The following is an 18,003-nucleotide window of genomic DNA, read 5'->3' on the forward strand; positions in this document are numbered from 1 at the left end:
ATTTATCATCATGTGTATAAAAGCAAAAGGTTTTGTGGACATTTTTCCCCCTTAGTCTTTTGTGCTGGCTTTATGGAGTGTGATTTGCACAGAGGTAGTATCTGAAATAGTTTGACTCTTCTAAACAATTACCAGGTAGGAAACTGATCACATAAATAGAACACAAATCTGAATCTCCAGCCTATTTTAAACTGCCTTTCCTCGCCTTTCTGACAGTTAACTCTTGCAATAACATTTATTTGGCTGGACTTGTGAAAATTCCAAGGGGGCTAACCTGATTAGTTGACTGGAAGATTCAATACTTTCTCTTTCGCGGAGGGTTTTTTCTTAAAATGGCCCATGTGACATAGATGGGCCATCAGGAAATTTGAGTTCATGGTGAAATAATATCTTAGAGACTAAGGAGATGTACTCACATTACAATTATGAAAAGGATTTTTCTCCTTTGTCATCAAAATGCAGGTCACTTTTATTATCCATTTAGCACCCAGAGAAAAGGGCCAGCTCTTTCCAGTGGGCCAGGAGTAATTTTACTATTGGGTAAAGAATGTTTTCTTTAAAGAGAAAGGGGATATGTAAGTCAAATCAAAAGGCAGAGAATCATAAAGCATGTATTGGGGAAGGCAGGAGCTGTGGCAGTGGGGAAGGAGGAGGTAACACACTGAAAGTGGCTTTCCATAGAAAGATGTGGACAGAGAGCCAAGCCCAGCTCCCTCAGGCCACAGTAGTGCAATCCGACTATGAAGGTTTCTGTTCTGAGTTAGATAGAGCTGGGCCAGATCTGATGATTTACAATTTCTCTGTACAATACCACGTGCATTTTTATGTCAGGGCTCTGACAAGCCTAAAGATTTACAAAATTCAGTACCAAAACATGGCACATGCTGGTCATAAACACTTTTATTTTTCAATAATCTAAGAGAATGAGTGGGGGGGGTGTGTTTTTGTTTTCACTGTTTTGTCCTTGTTTTTGCGGTGTGGGAGATGGAACCCAGAGCCTTGTGCATGCTGGGCAAGTGCTCCAACACTAAGCCATAGCCCCATCAATGTATTTCTGTTTTCTTACACCCTGGGTTTGAGAACCTCACAATTTGAAATGAGTCAGTGTCAAGCAGCACCACAGAGAAATGGCTGAAACCACAGACATCAGAGCTAATTGTTTCTGCTGCAAACACAGCTCTGCCACTGCCTGGTGCTATGAATGTGCGCAAGACACTGCCTCGCTGGGCCTCGGGTTCCTTGTCTATAAAATGAGGGTAAGAATAGCCCCCAACTTATTGACTTCTTGGAGAAGACATTTTCAAAAATAAAAAAGCAATTCTATACAAATTGTTTATAACAAATGTCTAGCACAGAGTAAACAAAATATATGTGTTGGGTTGTCACTGCTATGAGGCTTATTAAGTCTAGTGATCATTTTGAATGAAAAAGAAATTTAGGGGCTGGGATGTAGCTCAGTGGTAGAAAGCACGTGCCTAATATGCACCACAGCTGGAGGGAGGGAAGGGAAGGAAAGGGAGGAAGGAAAGAAAAGAGAAAGGAAGGAGGAAATGGAAAGGGAGGAGAAGGGAGAGAAGGAAGGATAAAGGGACGAAGAAAGAAAAAAAAAAGAAAAGAGAGAAAGAAAAAAAGCAAGAGTTTTAATTTGGGGTGTATAGTAAGTATGAAAATCACATTAAAATAAAAAGAAAGATGCAAGGAGAATAAACTAAAGTCAGTGCCCAACAACAGGAGTTGGTTAAAACAAAAACTTCTAAAAAGTCAAATACCATGCAGCCACTAAAATGGTAGTATAAATATAATAGTTCAGCTATTAAAAGAAAAATCAATGACAAATGTCACAATTTCATGTTTGTACAAAGGTTTCTATTTTATACTTACAATTATGGTTACATAGAGAAAGTCTGAAGTGTTATTCTCAGAGATGGAATTATGGGTGGTATTTCTATTCTTAAGACAATTTTCAGAAAGCATGAGTGAGTGAAGGGTATTAACTTTGCTCTGTGTGATTGGGCAGGTAACTCAGCCTCAGTTTCCACAGTTCATAAAATAGGATTAGGAGGATTAAGTGAGAAAATCCACAGGAAGGACTCGCACATTGTCTTGCACATGGTGAAAGCTCAAAGTGTCTTAGCTTCAGTAAGAGGCTTTATAGCTGTGATGGAGAAACTTTTAGAGACCAAGTGCCCATATTGCAACCTAAAACCCACTGATTTATCATAAAGTGCCAAAACTGCAATTAAACCTGAATGTTGAAGTTTTAATTTAGAAAAAACTCATACATCTTTTGTCTTAAAAGAAAAAGACAATCACAGAGCTTTCACTGATACAAACAGCTGGTGCTGCTACTCCTTTCTGAGCATGCGCGTGACCCCTATGTGCGCTGTTACCCAATGCTTGGCTGCTGGGGCAACACTGGGGTGACTTGGCTCTTGTGCTGACAAGGAGGGCTCCTTGTGCCCACTGCAGCATGCATGCCATGGATTCGCCACCACTGCTTTATAGGATGTGCTTGGTAACTTATAACGGAGTAGAGTCTTGGGGAAAAAATAGATCTAGGACCACTTTCAGAAGCGGTAGCACAGGATAAGACTTAGTTGGGAGCTTGGGTTATGTCACAAGACTGAAACATCATTTTCCTCCTTCCTTGTATGCCCAGGCTCTTCACCACCAGAGGCTCTAAAGGCCTCTGCAATCTCACTGACTGTATTTAACAGCCTGCTTTTCTGTGTGCCTGCTCTTGTCCTGGGCAGGCCCCTGGCTCACCACCCAGAACCCACACAACCACCTGCTACTGTTTACCCAGGAAATGTTTACTTAGTGTGTTAGGGGCAGAACTGAGATTCACAGTGGGAAAACTAATTATTTCAGGGAAAAGGAAAATATAAGACTTGGGCAAGGCTAAGGAGAATCTTTCAGAAGAAATTTCTAAATAATTATTACGGCCTACCAAGTTTATTTTTTTACCATAAAACTGAGAAAAACTAAAGTAGATTTGGTGTTTATTATTAAGCCTATAGATAAGAAATTATGCAAACTCAGAGGTGAAATGTCTTGGAAGTTTTTATCAAGGCCAGCACGGAGTTGCAGAGGGTACCATTTTGTAAGATGCAAACACATAAAGGCAAGCCCTAATATAACAGGCTTCAGTGTGATATTTGAGGAAGTAAATTGGAGAAATGAAGCTGGGAAGGTGGGGAAGCTGAGTGGCTTCTGGCACACACGCCACGACCACACCAGTGTTGTCACAGGAGTAGTTTTATTACAAGGGCCTTTGGTTACAGATCAAAATTTAAAACTCCTGTCACTTTGTCACTGAAAAGTTCTTGCAACATGATTAAAATACTGTACTTCGCCATCCAGTTCATTTAAATGTTGAATCTAGGTGATGGTCAAGGAAATGCACTTTACTATTCATTTAGCTTACTAGTAAATTTTAAACTTTTTATAACCAAAAAGGTTTTTTGTTTGGTTATTATGCTAAGGATCATACTCAGGGCTCCATTCATAGTAGGCCAGCACTCTATCACTGAGCTATATCCCCAGCCTGAGAACTTTTTTTTTTTTTTTTGGTACCGGGGATCAAACTTGGGTCCTTGCACTTGCGAGGCAGGCAGCGGAACCACTGAGCTAAATCCCCGGCCTCAGCCTGAGAAATTTTAAACAGATACCGAGTGTAGGGTGTTGCTATAAGTGCTCTTGTGATCCTAGTAGTGCAGAGGGTGCTAATGGATTACTTTTGGCCCAGACTATGCACTTTGAGCAGCTTTCTAGGGGTGGTGATGTATTCATTAATTTACTAGACACACATTTAAAGAAAAAAGCATTGTACAGCGATAGAGAAATGACAGAACACCTACCTCTATGGAGATTATAAACTCGGAGGTGAGATTCAACATACAATGAAGTAACTACGGTACCAGATAATTAGGAATGAGAGAGGTACAGAATAGTACAGGAGTGAGGATCTGCCCCAACTCAACTCATTCATTTCACTACCTCTATAGAAAAACTACTAGGGGGGCCAGAAGTGCAGATTGTGGCAATGGAATGAAATCAAATAAACTAGCCCATTAATTGGCCCATGATCCATTAGAGATAGTTCCCGAATCAGTGCTTCTGAAAAATCTCCAAAGGTTATGCAAGATGTCACCAGGACAGCAGCAATCTGTGTAACTAGTGAAGGAGAGGGAGAGATATTATCTCATCACTCTTGTGCCCCCTCATAGTTTCAAACCCAACAAGAAGATATTGAAGTGACATTTGTTGAACTAAATTGAGTTGATCCTTTTTCTCCTTGAATCAAGTTCATAAGGAAGTTATAATGCAAGAAGCTTCTCTAGCATTGTGGTAGATAATGCATTGGTATACAATACAAAGAAGAGAGGAAACAGTTAATACACTGATATCCTTCTGAACACAGGCCATGGGTAATCAGTTTAATGAGGGAGGAGTAGGGGTGACTCCTTTACCTGCTCCTTTTAGAAGTTTGGTGGTGCTGAACAAGGTTGTATGATCATGGGTTGGGGGGCCCCCACTAAGGCAGTGGTTCTGAATCAGGGGAGTATTTGGCAATATTTGCAGATATTTTTAGTCAATACAACTGGGAGAAAGGAGATGTGCTATTGGCATCCAGTGGGTGGAGGCCAGGGATGTTGGTGATACTTACAATGCACAGGATAGTCCTTCAAAACAAAGAACTATCCATCTCCAGATGTCAGTGTGCTGCTGTGGAGAAACTTTGAGTTAGGTGGAATATGTATTAGTCAGCTCACAGACCAAAGGCTGTGCTCTTAATGATCTTGAAAATGAATCCTTTGAACATTAGAAGGTTTGAGCAAAAGAAGGTAGATGGGGGTCGGGGATTTAGCTCAGTGGCACCGTGCCTGCCTCCCAAGTGCAAAGTCCTGAGTTCAATCCCGGGTACCAAAAAAAAAAAAAGAAGGTAGATGGTTCCTTACCAACCCTGCATTGAAACTCTTTTAGAAAACCCACATAGGGCTAGGGATGTACCTCAGTGATGGAGTACTTTTAGCATGTGCAAGACCCTGGATTTCATCTCTAGGAAAACACACACACACACACACACATACAAGCAAAAACCAATTACAAATCATTTTTGGGAATAAAAACATAGCACAATAATCAAGGAGAAATCAAGGTGAAAAGGAGTTTACTCTTCCTCTTCTTCTAGACCAGAGTTATTCTATAAAGTATATGAGTCACAAGCACCAGTTTGAAATTCCCAACTAATTATGTAAAGAAACTAAAAAAAAGCAGGTGAAATTAAGCTTAAGAATTGATTTCACTTAATAAAATATAGCCCAAATCCCATCATTTTGACATATAATCAATGTAAAATTTATTAGTATTTTATAATTTTTTTCACACTAAATCTTCAAAATATAGTGTGTATTTTATAGTTAGCAACATCTTTATTCGAACTACCCACATTTCAAGTTCTCAGTAGACACATATACCTGTGGCTACTGTACTGGACAGCACAGATCTAGATCTGTGATAAAAAATCACCAAAGTTTCTCCTTAAAAATAAAGCATCATGCTTGTAGTCCCAGATACTCAGGAGGCTGAGGCAGGAGGCTGAGGCAGGAAGGATCACCTGAGCCCAAGAGTTTAAGACTAGTCTGGGTCACATAGTGAGATCCCGTATCAACAAAAAGAGGTGGAGAAGGAAGGAAGGAAGAAAGAAAGAAAGGGAAAGGAAAGGAAAGAAGGAGGGAGGGAGGGAGGGAGAGAAAGAAAAAAGAAAATAGAATATGAGATATTTATCCCAATTCTGATTCAGTATGTCTGAAATAAGAGGCAGAAATACACGTTTTTAACTTTTGCCCAGATGATTCTCATGTGGTTTATGATTCCATGTGCTGCAAAACATTGATTTATTCCAGACCATCGACTTGCTTGAGAAATGGCATGTGCCTCTGAGTCCCTCAGAGTCTAGCCTGAAACCATATCACACAGGATTAGTTTTGTTTTGTTTTTGGTTTTTTGGTACCAGGGATCGAACTTGGGTCCTTGTCCTTGCACAGCAGGCGGTGAAACCACTGAGTTAAATCCCCGGCCCTCAGGATTAGTTTTAAGAGATAAGAGGGGGTCATAACTCTAGAAGATGCAAGGGAAGAGTTGGATTTTGCTTTTCAAAGATAGAAAGGAGAATTCCTCCTGTAAGACAATCTTGAATACAGTTGCCCAGATCCGCAAATTTTCTTCACCACTTCTGTTTGGGCTATTTCTGCATTTATTTTTTTTAAATTTAAATCAATACACCTATAGTAATGTATTCCTGTTTTTAAAGAGTTTTACTTCCTCAATAATCTGCAAGTATGCTCCGGAAGACAACATAGTACAGCCCAGTACTCTCAAATAGGAAGTAACAATATTATGACTGAGAAAGTGGCACACACCCACGCTCCAACTAATATGATTTTGTTTTTCATGCAGCAAGCTATATTCTCTGAAGCACTGTAAGACTGTTACTGTATCCTCACTCTGTGGTGTTTGTTTTCAATTTCAAAACAATATATAAATTCATGGGGCTGGAGTGTAGCTCAGTGGTAGACTACAAGCTCTAGGTTCAATCCCTAACACTGCAAAAAAACAAAAAACAAAAAAGAAAACTGCCTATCTATATAAATGCAAAACAAGTGAATTCACTAAGTATAAAACTGTCCTTGAAGGCAACAAGGAAGGATCATGCTAAGAATGTCAAGTCTTAGGACTCTTTGTCATCTCACCTGTATCCATCTTCAAGGCCACTTTGTTCACAAGGAAATGATTTTCGAGAGAAGGTCCATGTACATCGGATTTGTGGGTATGCCTTAAACTTGACAGAAAAACAAAACTCTTCATACTGATCGATTTCATAATTTTCACTTGAATTGGTAGCATTTATAAATCCTTTTTCTGTAAAGCAAAATGCATTTATCTATTAAACAAGTGGATTCACATGGAAATGTACTGAGATCATACATTTAAAAAAAATCAGTTCAACACAAGAAAACTCGGATGTTGGCGTGTTATAGGTTAGGTTTGATAGTCAAGAAGAAATGAAGGAGGCTTCCTCAGTTCTAAGCCTGAGCTCATAATCCTTGGGAGTCAAGTGATACTTTCTCTCTCTCTCTCTCTCTTTCTCCCCCTCCCCACCCCACCCCCACCCCTGGAGATTAAACCTAGGGTTGTTGTTAAATTGCCAAATTGCTTAAGATTGACGTGCAAACATTTTACCTTCTTTCCACACAAATATACAAATAAACCTACAGATGTTGCAGACAATTTCAAGAGGTTGAAGGGCTGCCCCACTGCTAGACCAACATATACATACTGGGGACAGAGTTTGGAACACCCTGCTCTCAGCAAGCACAACTCTCAGTAACAGGTCCTACATAAAACAATCTCAAGGCACAAACAAAAAAAATCTGGCTAGCAACACTCACAAGATTTCCTTATGGAATACTTCTTTTTTAGTTTGCTAAAAGAATCATAGCATTTCTTAGTATGTTTATTATGGCTAAAGGCTGCACCCCAATCTGAGATTACTTAAGAGCGGTCATTTTCAAAGACGACACAGCCCACCCAAATCTCTGTTCATCTCGGCACTTGCGCAGTTCTGTCACAGACATGGCTCACTGTGCTGGCGGTAGGTTCTTAGGACAAGTGTTTATTAAGCAGGGTCTGAGACTAGGTCAAAAGTATGCAAACATTACAATGCGGTATGTACAAAGACAGCAGCATTTTTGTGAATGTAGTTTAATTGGAAAAGGAAAGGAATAGGTAGCTTATCTTCGCAAAGCTAACACAATTGCTTTTTCAGTTTTTTGATGGTAACATTATATTGAAATCAGAATTTGTGGAATCAGAATTCCACACTAAAAGCAACTAGAAATATGAATAAAGATTGCGTGAGTAGCCTGTATTACCTAGGATGGTAACCAAAGCAGATTGACTGGGATGCTTTGAGGAAGAACAAGTATAATATCCAGTGTCGTTTCTTCCCACTGATGATACAAAAGCAAACAGAATCCGTATCATAGTTCTGTTGGTTGAATAGGTACTCATCTCAAAGAAGTTGCCCTAGGTATTAATAAAACAGAGTTTGCATTTAATGTTTTCAGCCTGTACTGATACCTCATTGTCCCTGAGTTTTTAGAATATAAACTTGTCACGTTACCTCTTCTAGGGCTTTGTTTTCTAATTCCCAGGTGAGCCCAAATCCATGGTTCACATGAATGGCTTTGCACCTTATCCATAAGGGTTCCCCCACTTTCAAGAATAATTGGGGAAGTCTGGTTTGAGGAGTTTGATTTAGATCTAGAAGGTAAAAACACCCCAAACAAGCATAAAAAGTGGTTTTGTCCTCATCACTGAACATACTAAAGAACAAAGATTTTACTAACCAATGTTACTACCCATGTTAATAAATTAATCTTTTAGAGATTGACTACTCATTGATGAAGAAATTGTACACACAAAATATATAATGTTACATTTAAAATTATATAAAAGGAGCTGGGGTGTAGCTCAGTGGAAGAGCATGTACTTAGCATGCACTAGGCTCTGGATTCCATACCCAGCACTAAAATAAAATAAAATAAAATGTATAAAAGACAGATAGAATCTCTCAAGTTGAATGATTACCTAAGCAGTTGCTGTTAGTCTTAAATAGTTTCTAAGAAACAGTCAGCCACTGACAATACAAATACATGATATCCCAGTGTTACCTATTGTGAACAGCTTGGTACATTCTCTGCCCAGTTCATTTCTTGCACAGCACCTTATATCTGTTCCAAATAATTCATGAAGTACCTTTTCTTCCTTTTTAACAACAGCTGGACTTTCTTCTTTACAGCTGCAATCAGAAAATTAATAAATGCCCTTTAACTAACCATATTTTAAAATTATAAATATGGGCTGGGGATGAAGCTCAGAGGTAGAGCACTTGCCTAATAAGCTCAAGGCTCTGTATTGTATCCTCAACACTGAAAACAAAACAAAACAAATAAATGTTCAGGAGAAGAATAAAGTTACAGCTGCCAGAGCCTTTTTTAAAGCACCGAAGAAAAGAAAAGGTCAAAAGGTGAACAAACACAAACCTATGGTTTCGGCCAAGGGGTTCAAAGGGCACTCACTACATACATACTCCTTATTTCAACTCATTTTTACTTATTATTTCAACTTACTCAAAGGAGTAAATTAATTTAATTTTCTTTTGTTGGGGACTTCTTTGGTTATTGTTTAAAGACAGGGAAAGGAAGAACTGAAAAATCAGAAAAAAGAGAATAAAGAGCAAAGAGCAAAGGAAAGGTATGATTGGGTTTTAATGCAGCTGGACAAGGTCAGCATCTGTCTTCAGAACACAGAAGATCAGGGAGAAGGAAAAAAGCTAAAGATGCCAAAGGCACCAGACTTCCCAAAGCAAACAGAGGAAGAGAGCCTAGACATCCCTCCTGAAGGAAGTTGGCCAAGAGCATCTCAGTGTTCAATAGAGTAGCTCTGTCTTCCACCTTGGCTGAAAATGGACTTTGGTCCCTAATGAGAGCTTTCTACATATAATTTCTCCCAAAGCAGAAGTGGGTTGAGTCACTCTTCCCTTTATCCCTTGAATTAAGTGTATTCTTTTCTTTGTTTATGCCTCCTTCTTTGAGATGTTTATTACAAGCCAATAATAACTGAGTTCATTTAGAAATGTTGGAAAATACAGAAAAAACCAAAGAATTTTAAGTTGTTCAAATTCCTATCACCCTGAGATAGCTGTTACTATATTAATGTGTATCTTTCCAATTTTTTTTTCTCTACACACAATATATTTTATGTATGGTTCAGGTGATCTTTTTTTCTCTTTCTTCTAAAATTTAAGACTGTAGTCATATAATTTGGGAACCTGGTTTTTTCCCCCCACTTTTTCTCATATTTTAAAAAAAGTGGTTTAGTAGATTTTAACTTGTTCAAATTGTAAGAATTCTTAACTTAGGGAGAACTCAGCTATGCCACATACTGAAAGTAAAATTAAGCACTTATTCTGAATACACTATCTCTCAGCCCACCATGTGCTTCACAAATAAATCATCATAGTCCTTTAAGTTAAGCACTTGTCATGCCCCCATTCTTCTGATGAGGCACAGAGAGTTTAAGTAACTCATCCCAGGCTACACTGCTGGTAAGCAAACCACTTCTTAAAGCCAGGGTATCTGGCTCTAGAATGTGTATTCTTACACAAGTATAGTGAGCTGCTTGTCGAGAATAAACAGAATGACCATTAATTAAACATTTAATCACAGGGAGTTTATTTATAAGGGAATTATACTTTAAAAGCAGTATTTTTCTTTTTTCTCCAACCAAAATGCTCAGGGAACCAACTATCTGGTAACTCGAAGGGATTTTAATTTGTATAGTGTAACACACAGGGAGGATCCTGTAGTTGATCTGAGGACATTTCAAATGCCCCCTTACTTAAAAGACAAACCCTTACCTTGGCCCCTGTAAAACCCACACTATTCATTCTTTACATTTTTCTTTTCATTCTTTACATTTAAAGAGCCAATGTTTGCCGTTGAAATGGAATAAATTAAAATTCACATACAATATGATGTCAGCAACATTAGAAACAAACATAATAATAGCAAAATAATAAAACCTATGCCATACCTTTCACCCTGTGAATTGCAGAACACCCATTCCACGGTTGGTTCTGGAACACTCTCGGATATACAGACCAGGGCATCCTGATCTTCCAGTTTTCTAAAGTAAGGTCTTCTTAATGTGTAGAGCAGTGTATCTGAAGCATCATAAGTTAACATTTTAATATTTTAAAAATAATTGTCTTAACTTTCCCCTCAAAGAAGAATTCTGTATCATTTTTTAAAAGTTAATATTTTATACCATAGCAGTGTCTTCGGCTCCCCCCACCCAGCCAATACATTAAATTCAATTCTGGCTGCAATGTCAGCTTTACTGTTTCTCCTTTTGGCCAATTTATTTGAGTGTTTTACAAACCCACAGAAAACTAAAATAAGTGGTGTGAAGTCATATGAAAATATGGACACAGGATGTATAATAAGAGGAAACTCACAATAATACTTGCAACCTTTGTTTAGCATAGAGTTTAAACTCAATTTTCTTCCCATAATTTTATCTATAACTAGGTAGAAATGTATCATGATGTAGAGTAGGATGAAGTTAGAAATGGAACAGAATTTAGAGGTTTAGTTGAGCCACACACACACACACACACACACACACACACACACAGGAGCATGCACACACACATACTCTCCATTCTCCATTCCCAGATATGCTTAACATATACCCTTTCTAGTTTCTGATTGGATTTTTCTAGGACTGGAAGTCATTATATCCAAGGCTGGATCATTCCTTTTTTTTTAACTGATTTGTTAAATGAAAAATTTCCTACACTTAATTCTATCTAATCTTTCTCTTTATAATAAACTTTATTTAAAATATTATGTATTGTTTGATATATAACATATAAATAAATGTATGCAGATGAAGAAATACATTAATTTTTTTAGAAATACATGAATTTTGAAGCATAATAATAGTAACAAATACTCATGGATCCACTATCCAATATAATAACTAGAATATTAATAAATATATTTTAGTCTACTTTTGTGCTTCTCTCTACTTTTCAACCCCTGGCAACTTTTATCCTGAAGCGTTCCTGAGCAACATATTGATTTCCTTTGTTCTTGAGCTTCAAATGGAGTATCAGTTGATATGCAGTTTTCACGACTTCATTTTTTCATCTAAACTTATGTTTTTAAGATTAACCCATAGTTTTGCTTGCAGCTATATACTCATTCATTTCTTACTGTTACACAGTATTCCACTGGTAAATATATCACAGCCTACTTGTTTATTTTCTCATAGTAGACATTTGAATTCTTTCTAGTTTTTCATATTATCAACCATGGTGCTATAAACATTCCAGACACTTCTATGAGGCACTTGTGTAATGGCTTCTTTAATAAAATACCTAGGAGTGGGAGTGTTGGTTGACATGGTGTGAACATGTTCAGCTTGCTTTGTACATTACGATAAAGTGAGTAAACTAATTTACACTTACACACTAAAATGTGAGAATTCCTGTGCTCTATACACTTATCAAGACTTCTTAATTTTCAACCCACTAATTTTTTTTTTTTTTTTTTGGTACTGGGGATTGAACTCAGGACCTTGCTCTTGCGAGGCAAGCAGCGGAATCACTGAACTAAATCCTCAGCCCCAACCCACTAATTTTTTAGTGGGTAAAAAATAGCATCTGATTGTGATCTTAATTTTATCGTTCAATTATTAATTTACCATGTAGTAAAATAATTAACTGGAGCTAGGTGTGGTGGTGCACACCTGTAATCCTGGCACTTGCAAGATGGCGGTGAGTTGGAGGCCAGCCTAGGCTATATCGTGAGTTCAAGGCCAGTCTGAATGACATAGTGAGACCTTGTTTCAAAAAACCAACTAAACAAACCAACAAATAATGAATTAGAAACCCATTAGGCTGAGATAGTTCCAGTATTCTGGATTCCTGCATAAGCAAAACAAAACCCAACTCAGTGTAAGCAGCACAGTGAAACTTGAGTTTAACCATCAGAAGTTGCCAACCAGCTTCTAACTAGAGACTTTACACACACAAAAAAAGCCCTGCTGACTGACCCTTAACTACAAATTTTCCACTTATGATCTATCAGATATTGTCTTTGTCTTGCCGCTGTAAACACTTTGTTGGATTTTTTTTTTTTTTGGTACCGGGGCTTGAACTCGGGTCCTCGTGCTTGCACAGCAGGTGGTGAAAACCCTGAGCTAAACCCCCAGCCCTACTGCTGCTGTAAACACTGTGTGAAAGTCTTCCCCTCAAATCTCCTTGGTGGAGCCCAATCATTTAACATCTGGTATTGCCGGATTCATGAATTACTGCTTAAAACACTTAAAGGCTTAATGTACCTAAGTTTATCTGTTAACACATGTCTATAGATTGTTTATGTTTTATGTTCTAGAAATAAAATGATCACTCATGTCTTCAGTTCATTTTCTACTGTTTTTAAAAAATTTGTTTTGCTTCTTATTGATTTATAAAAGCTCTTTAAACACTGGGGATTTAGCTCAGCAGCGCAGCACCTGCCTAGCAAGTGTGAGGTCCTGAGTTTGATCCCCAGTGCCAAAAAAAAAAAACCAAAAAAGCTCTTTAAATAATGTGACTATTAAGATTATTAATACTTTGTTGATATCTTGTCTCTTTTTTGTGGTAGGCTTGTTTATTTATTTATTTATTTTGTAGTACTGGGGATTGAACCCAGGGAACACTGCTATATTCCTAGAATTTTAAAAATATTTTAAAAATTTTAAGACAGAATTTCACTAAGTCACCCAGGCTGGCCTTGAATTTGTGATCCTCTTGCTTCAGCCTCCCAAACAGCTGGGATTACAGAAACGCACACCCTTGCCTGGCTGGCTGGCTGGCTTTACTTTTTCTCTCTGTAATTTTTAACTTTGGTCTCAATTCTACTCTCTAAACAATTTTGTTAAAGTCTAGCTTGGCTTCCATATAACAATCCCTTAAATATTTAAAATTAGAAACCAAGGTCAAGGGAGGTAATCACCATCCCAGGTATTTTAACTAGTTAGCCCGGGTTTCTGACTCAAATCCCAAAAGAACTTCCTCTATATTACCACCATAATCAATCTCCACTCCTCAAAATACTTCCTTCTCTATGCTAAATGTTCCCAATTCCCTGAGCTGCTCCTAATTTAAGGCATTCCAAGTTCTTCACTATGTTCGCTGCCCTGTTTTGTCCCTATTTATCTGAAAAAAACCCTGAAAATAATAATGTATTTATTTCCTGAAGCTGATACTACATTTTCATAAACAATGCCAAGATTGCCAGGGATTTAGCTCAGTGGTGCTGCCGCCTGCCTCACAAGTGCAAGGTCCTGAGTTCGATCCCTGGTACCACAAACAAAACAAAACAATCAAACAAACAAACAAAAAAAAACAATGCCAAGGTTCAAATTTACTTTTGGTAAATACCGAGCCTGGATTGACTTTCATATTGACTGTTGGCAAGTCTTTTCCTACCTGATTTTGTTTTTGTTTTTGTTTTGAGCCTCACCTCACAGCATAATGCTTAAAAAGTTATAATTGACTAGAATGATGGTTGTTATATTTTTTGCACTGTGAATCTTATGTGAAAGAATCTTATGTGAAAGAAATACAATAGGCAAATATCCATTTATCTTACACAACTATGTACCTTTGGGGGTGGAGGAGAAGAAGGAAAAAGGGAGGGAGGGAAAGAAGAGAGGGAGAGAGGCAGGGAGGGAGGGATATTCCTTACCCTCTTCCAACCTGGAACACAGGAACTAGGGATGGATCAAGACCAAAATCAGAGAGCAAACAAAGGCAACTTTTGGATTTTGCACTGCTAGGGTTCTGGTCCTCCCAATTTCAGAGTAACTGAAGGGCTTTGCAGAACAAATTTTGATGTTACCTAATTTTGCTTTACAGGCTGACTTTGAAACCTAACATCTGTCTTAACCCCCAAACAATGACCCTTCCAAGAATTTAAAGAGCTCCTTCCGTCAGTAGCTATAAGGTCACACACTCTTACACAAGGCCTAGGCCAGTGAAGTACAGAAAGTGTAGCCCCTAGCTGTCCATCATCTCACATCTCAGTTCTCTATTTTCACATCTCTGAGGAGACAGGATCATTGTGAGCATCTGGGATGATTCACGCAGAACACCATTCGCAAAAAGTAGCTGTGGTCTTCCTGACCCAGGGTCCCTCAGGCTGCACACAAAGGTGCCACCCCTACCTCTGTGCCACAGAGCCCAGGGAACTGTTCTGATGGTGGTCAGGGAAGCTCATCTAAAGTGGTGTGAACCCATAGTGTGCAGAGCACTGCCCGCCTCCACAGACACAGGAGCCTATGTAACACAGCCACCTTTCCAGTCAGGGGAGATGCAGCAGTAAATGCAGTGTACACAGCCCGAGCCTGTACTCGGTGGGGATGAAGGGAGAAGTTAGAAAGCACATGGAGTGCTGACTCTGCTGGCTGCACAGGTGCTTCTTGTAAGGATGAATGCAATCATTAGGTACTGAAAACGTGTACTAATAAAATACATTTTAAGGGCCAGGGATTTAGCTCAGTGGTTTCGCCACCTGCTGCACAACCGAGTTCAATCCCCGGTACCAAAAAAAAAGAAAAAAAAAAAGAATGTTTGGGATGGAAGCGTAGCTCAGCCAGAGTAGAGCTGCATCTAACATGCATAAGGCCCTGGGTTCAATTCCCAGCAGTGCAAAAAAAAAAAAATTTTTTTTAAAAAACTTTAAAAAAGGGTTTGTCTTGTTCCTTACCATGGCATTTCCATACACCTACCTGCACTTCCCAATATATAGGTGCAATTAGCTACATGTGACTATTTAAATACAGATATTAATGAAAAATAAATAAAATTAAAACTTTGGTTTCTTAGTTACACTAGCCACATTTCAAGTGTTCAAGCAGCCAGGGACTATGGATAAAGCAGACAAGGAACATTTTCATCACATCAGGAAGTCCTGGATCATGCTGAGACCTTAAATCCCATGAAATTGTGTTTTTATCCTCCTTTTACAGATAAGGAAATTGAGGCTCAGAGAGACTTAGTGACTACCCAAAAGGTAGTAGTACTACAACCAGAACCCAGAACTTCTGATACCAAAATAAAAATATTTCTTAAATTTTCTCTGTCACTCATCTGTTATTGAAAAACTGGAGCCCCTGAATAGAGTATGTTTTAGATTTTTAAGGAACATTCACATGCTGAGGGTTCACAGGAACATGTCAAAGATTCTCAGTACTCAACAGGTCATGTAGATAGCTGACCTGAATTCAATCAAATCAGCTACAAACTGAGAGAAGTCTGAAGGCCGTGTCTAGAGCCCTGGATCAAAATGGAATGTGTTCAAAACCCATTCTTTAGAGCCCCCCCACTACCAGTGCTGAGGAGGTGAGACTCTCAAGCCACTGTACAACCACCCCCAAGCACCGAGGAGGTGAGCTTCCAGGGTGCCAGCAGGAAATACCCCACCACCATCACAGCTGTGCCAAGCCATTACCTGGATCCACACCACAGAGTTGCAGGGGTCATAAAGGACATTGTTCTGAGCTCCAGAAGATAGAGCAGAAGTGAACAACAGAAAGAGGGCCTCTCTGAGGCTCCTTGATGAAGACTGAAGCCCATTGGAAAAGGGAAGAAAATCTCTGCAATAAAGGCACACCAGACCACCTTAGTTGGGGGAAAAATGGTATGGAACAGAGCGGCACGGCTGCAAGCAGATCTCAGCCAGGGCTCCACCCTGACCCCAGAGGCTTGGGCACACCAGCCCAAGCCAAGGGCCTGCTAGAAAAGAGCTGCACAGGTGCACAAGCAATAGCCAGAGGCACACCATACCATCGATAAGTGCTCAAGACCCTAGTCAGAAGCTTGCTCACACAACAGGAACTGGGGTGCACAGCCTGTAGCCAAAAGCCCACCCAGACAACAGGTACATAGAGGCCCTAGCCAGAGGCACACCTAGATACCATCCCAAGTGTGCACAGGCCCCAGCCAGAAGCCCACCCTGACAACAGGTCAGCTCAGGGATTCAGAAGGCCACCTTTCTGAACCCAGGAATTAGTGTACTGGTGAGCAGCAGAGAAAAGGGTGCTCGGTGGCTTGCTGAGAATTGAAGACACTGGGTGAGCAAAAAGTTGCCTCAACAAAGGCATAGCAGGTTGCATCTGTTGAAATGAGAAGACACGTAAACAAGTCTCAAAATCAGACTTCAAGATCACCCGAGGCAAACTCAAAGGGAAGCAAGATAGAACAATCTTATACTCAACCACCTAGACTCCCTGAACAGGCAAAAAAGAGGATCTGTAAAAAATGAAATCAGAAATAATTTCTCAGATAACAGCAGAGATTGTGCCCATGGTGCAAGACATAATTAATAAATCTAGGCAGACACAGATTAAAAAAATAGAGGAGCTGAGGAACACGATGGAATCCCAACACAGGAAACAAATGAAATCCATAAAACAGATGCAAACAGATTTCCAGGACATTAAAAACTCCACTGAAAGTTTACACAGCAGAATGAGCCAATGTGAGGACACAATTTCAGACATAGAAGATGAGATTGCAATTAGTGACCAAGAAAAGAAAAATTTCTTTAAAATAGTAAGGGACCACAAGAAATCAATCCAGCAGCTGCTAGAAGATGCAAAGAAGAATAACATAAGGCTGATTGGAGTCAATGAAGAAACAGGACAGAGTGCAGATGACATGAAAAAACTGTTCACAGAAATAATGGCAGAAAACTTTCCAAGCAGGGGAAAAGAACATGACCTACTGATAAGTGAGGCATATAGGACTCCAAATAGCCTTGATCAAAAAAAAAAATCTACACATAGGTATATAATTGTTAACATTCCAGAAACTCAACAGAAGAACAAAATTCTACAAGCAGTTAGAGAAAAGAAACAAATCACATACAAAGGAAAGCCCATCAGAATCACAGCAGACTTCTCAACACAAACCCTCAAGGCAAGAAGAGCTTACAGTGATGTATTACAAGCCCTAAAGGAAGACAGCCTCCAACCCAGATTGATGTACCCTGCAAAACTCTCTTTCAAAATGGATGGAGAAATAAGATACTTTCATGACAAAGAGCACCTTAGGAACTTCATGGACACCAAACCAGTACTCCAAAAAATTTTAGACAATATACTAGGAAAAGACAACAAGGATCCAACCCCAGGAAGCCCAGCAGAATGAATCTGTTGGGCACAACAAGAAATTAAATGCAAAGGGGGAGACTCCAACAAAAAGAAAAAGTCATGACAATGATAAGTCAATAGGTATCAGTTACAACCATTAATGTTAATGGTCTCAATTCACCAATCAAAAGAAACAGACTGACAGAACGGGTCAAGAAGCAAGATCCA

At 39.1% G+C, this 18,003-nt stretch overlaps 1 protein-coding gene across 5 annotated transcripts in view; it reads right to left on the reverse strand.

Annotated features, from left to right (window-relative positions):
* Positions 1-18,003, reverse strand: part of Flt3 (fms related receptor tyrosine kinase 3) — a 110,366-nt gene that overhangs the window by 33,835 nt on the left and 58,528 nt on the right. For 3 of the 5 annotated variants that reach the window (XM_004854804.4, XM_021236324.2, XM_087199383.1), the window contains 5 exons: positions 10,663-10,792; positions 8,739-8,866; positions 8,189-8,328; positions 7,938-8,091; positions 6,756-6,924 (listed from right to left, as the gene is read on the reverse strand). In XM_004854804.4, the coding sequence (XP_004854861.1) occupies positions 6,756-6,924; positions 7,938-8,091; positions 8,189-8,328; positions 8,739-8,866; positions 10,663-10,792 (721 nt within the window). The remainder of the gene's footprint in view (positions 1-6,755; positions 6,925-7,937; positions 8,092-8,188; positions 8,329-8,738; positions 8,867-10,662; positions 10,793-18,003) is intronic. The other 2 variants (XM_004854805.4, XM_087199384.1) reach the window with 1 other exon arrangement.

The sequence above is a fragment of the Heterocephalus glaber genome, unplaced genomic scaffold, assembly GCF_053883595.1.
Source record: "Heterocephalus glaber isolate CG9 unplaced genomic scaffold, H.glaber_assembly_v1.0 deba00001719, whole genome shotgun sequence".
Lineage (NCBI taxonomy): Eukaryota > Metazoa > Chordata > Mammalia > Rodentia > Bathyergidae > Heterocephalus > Heterocephalus glaber.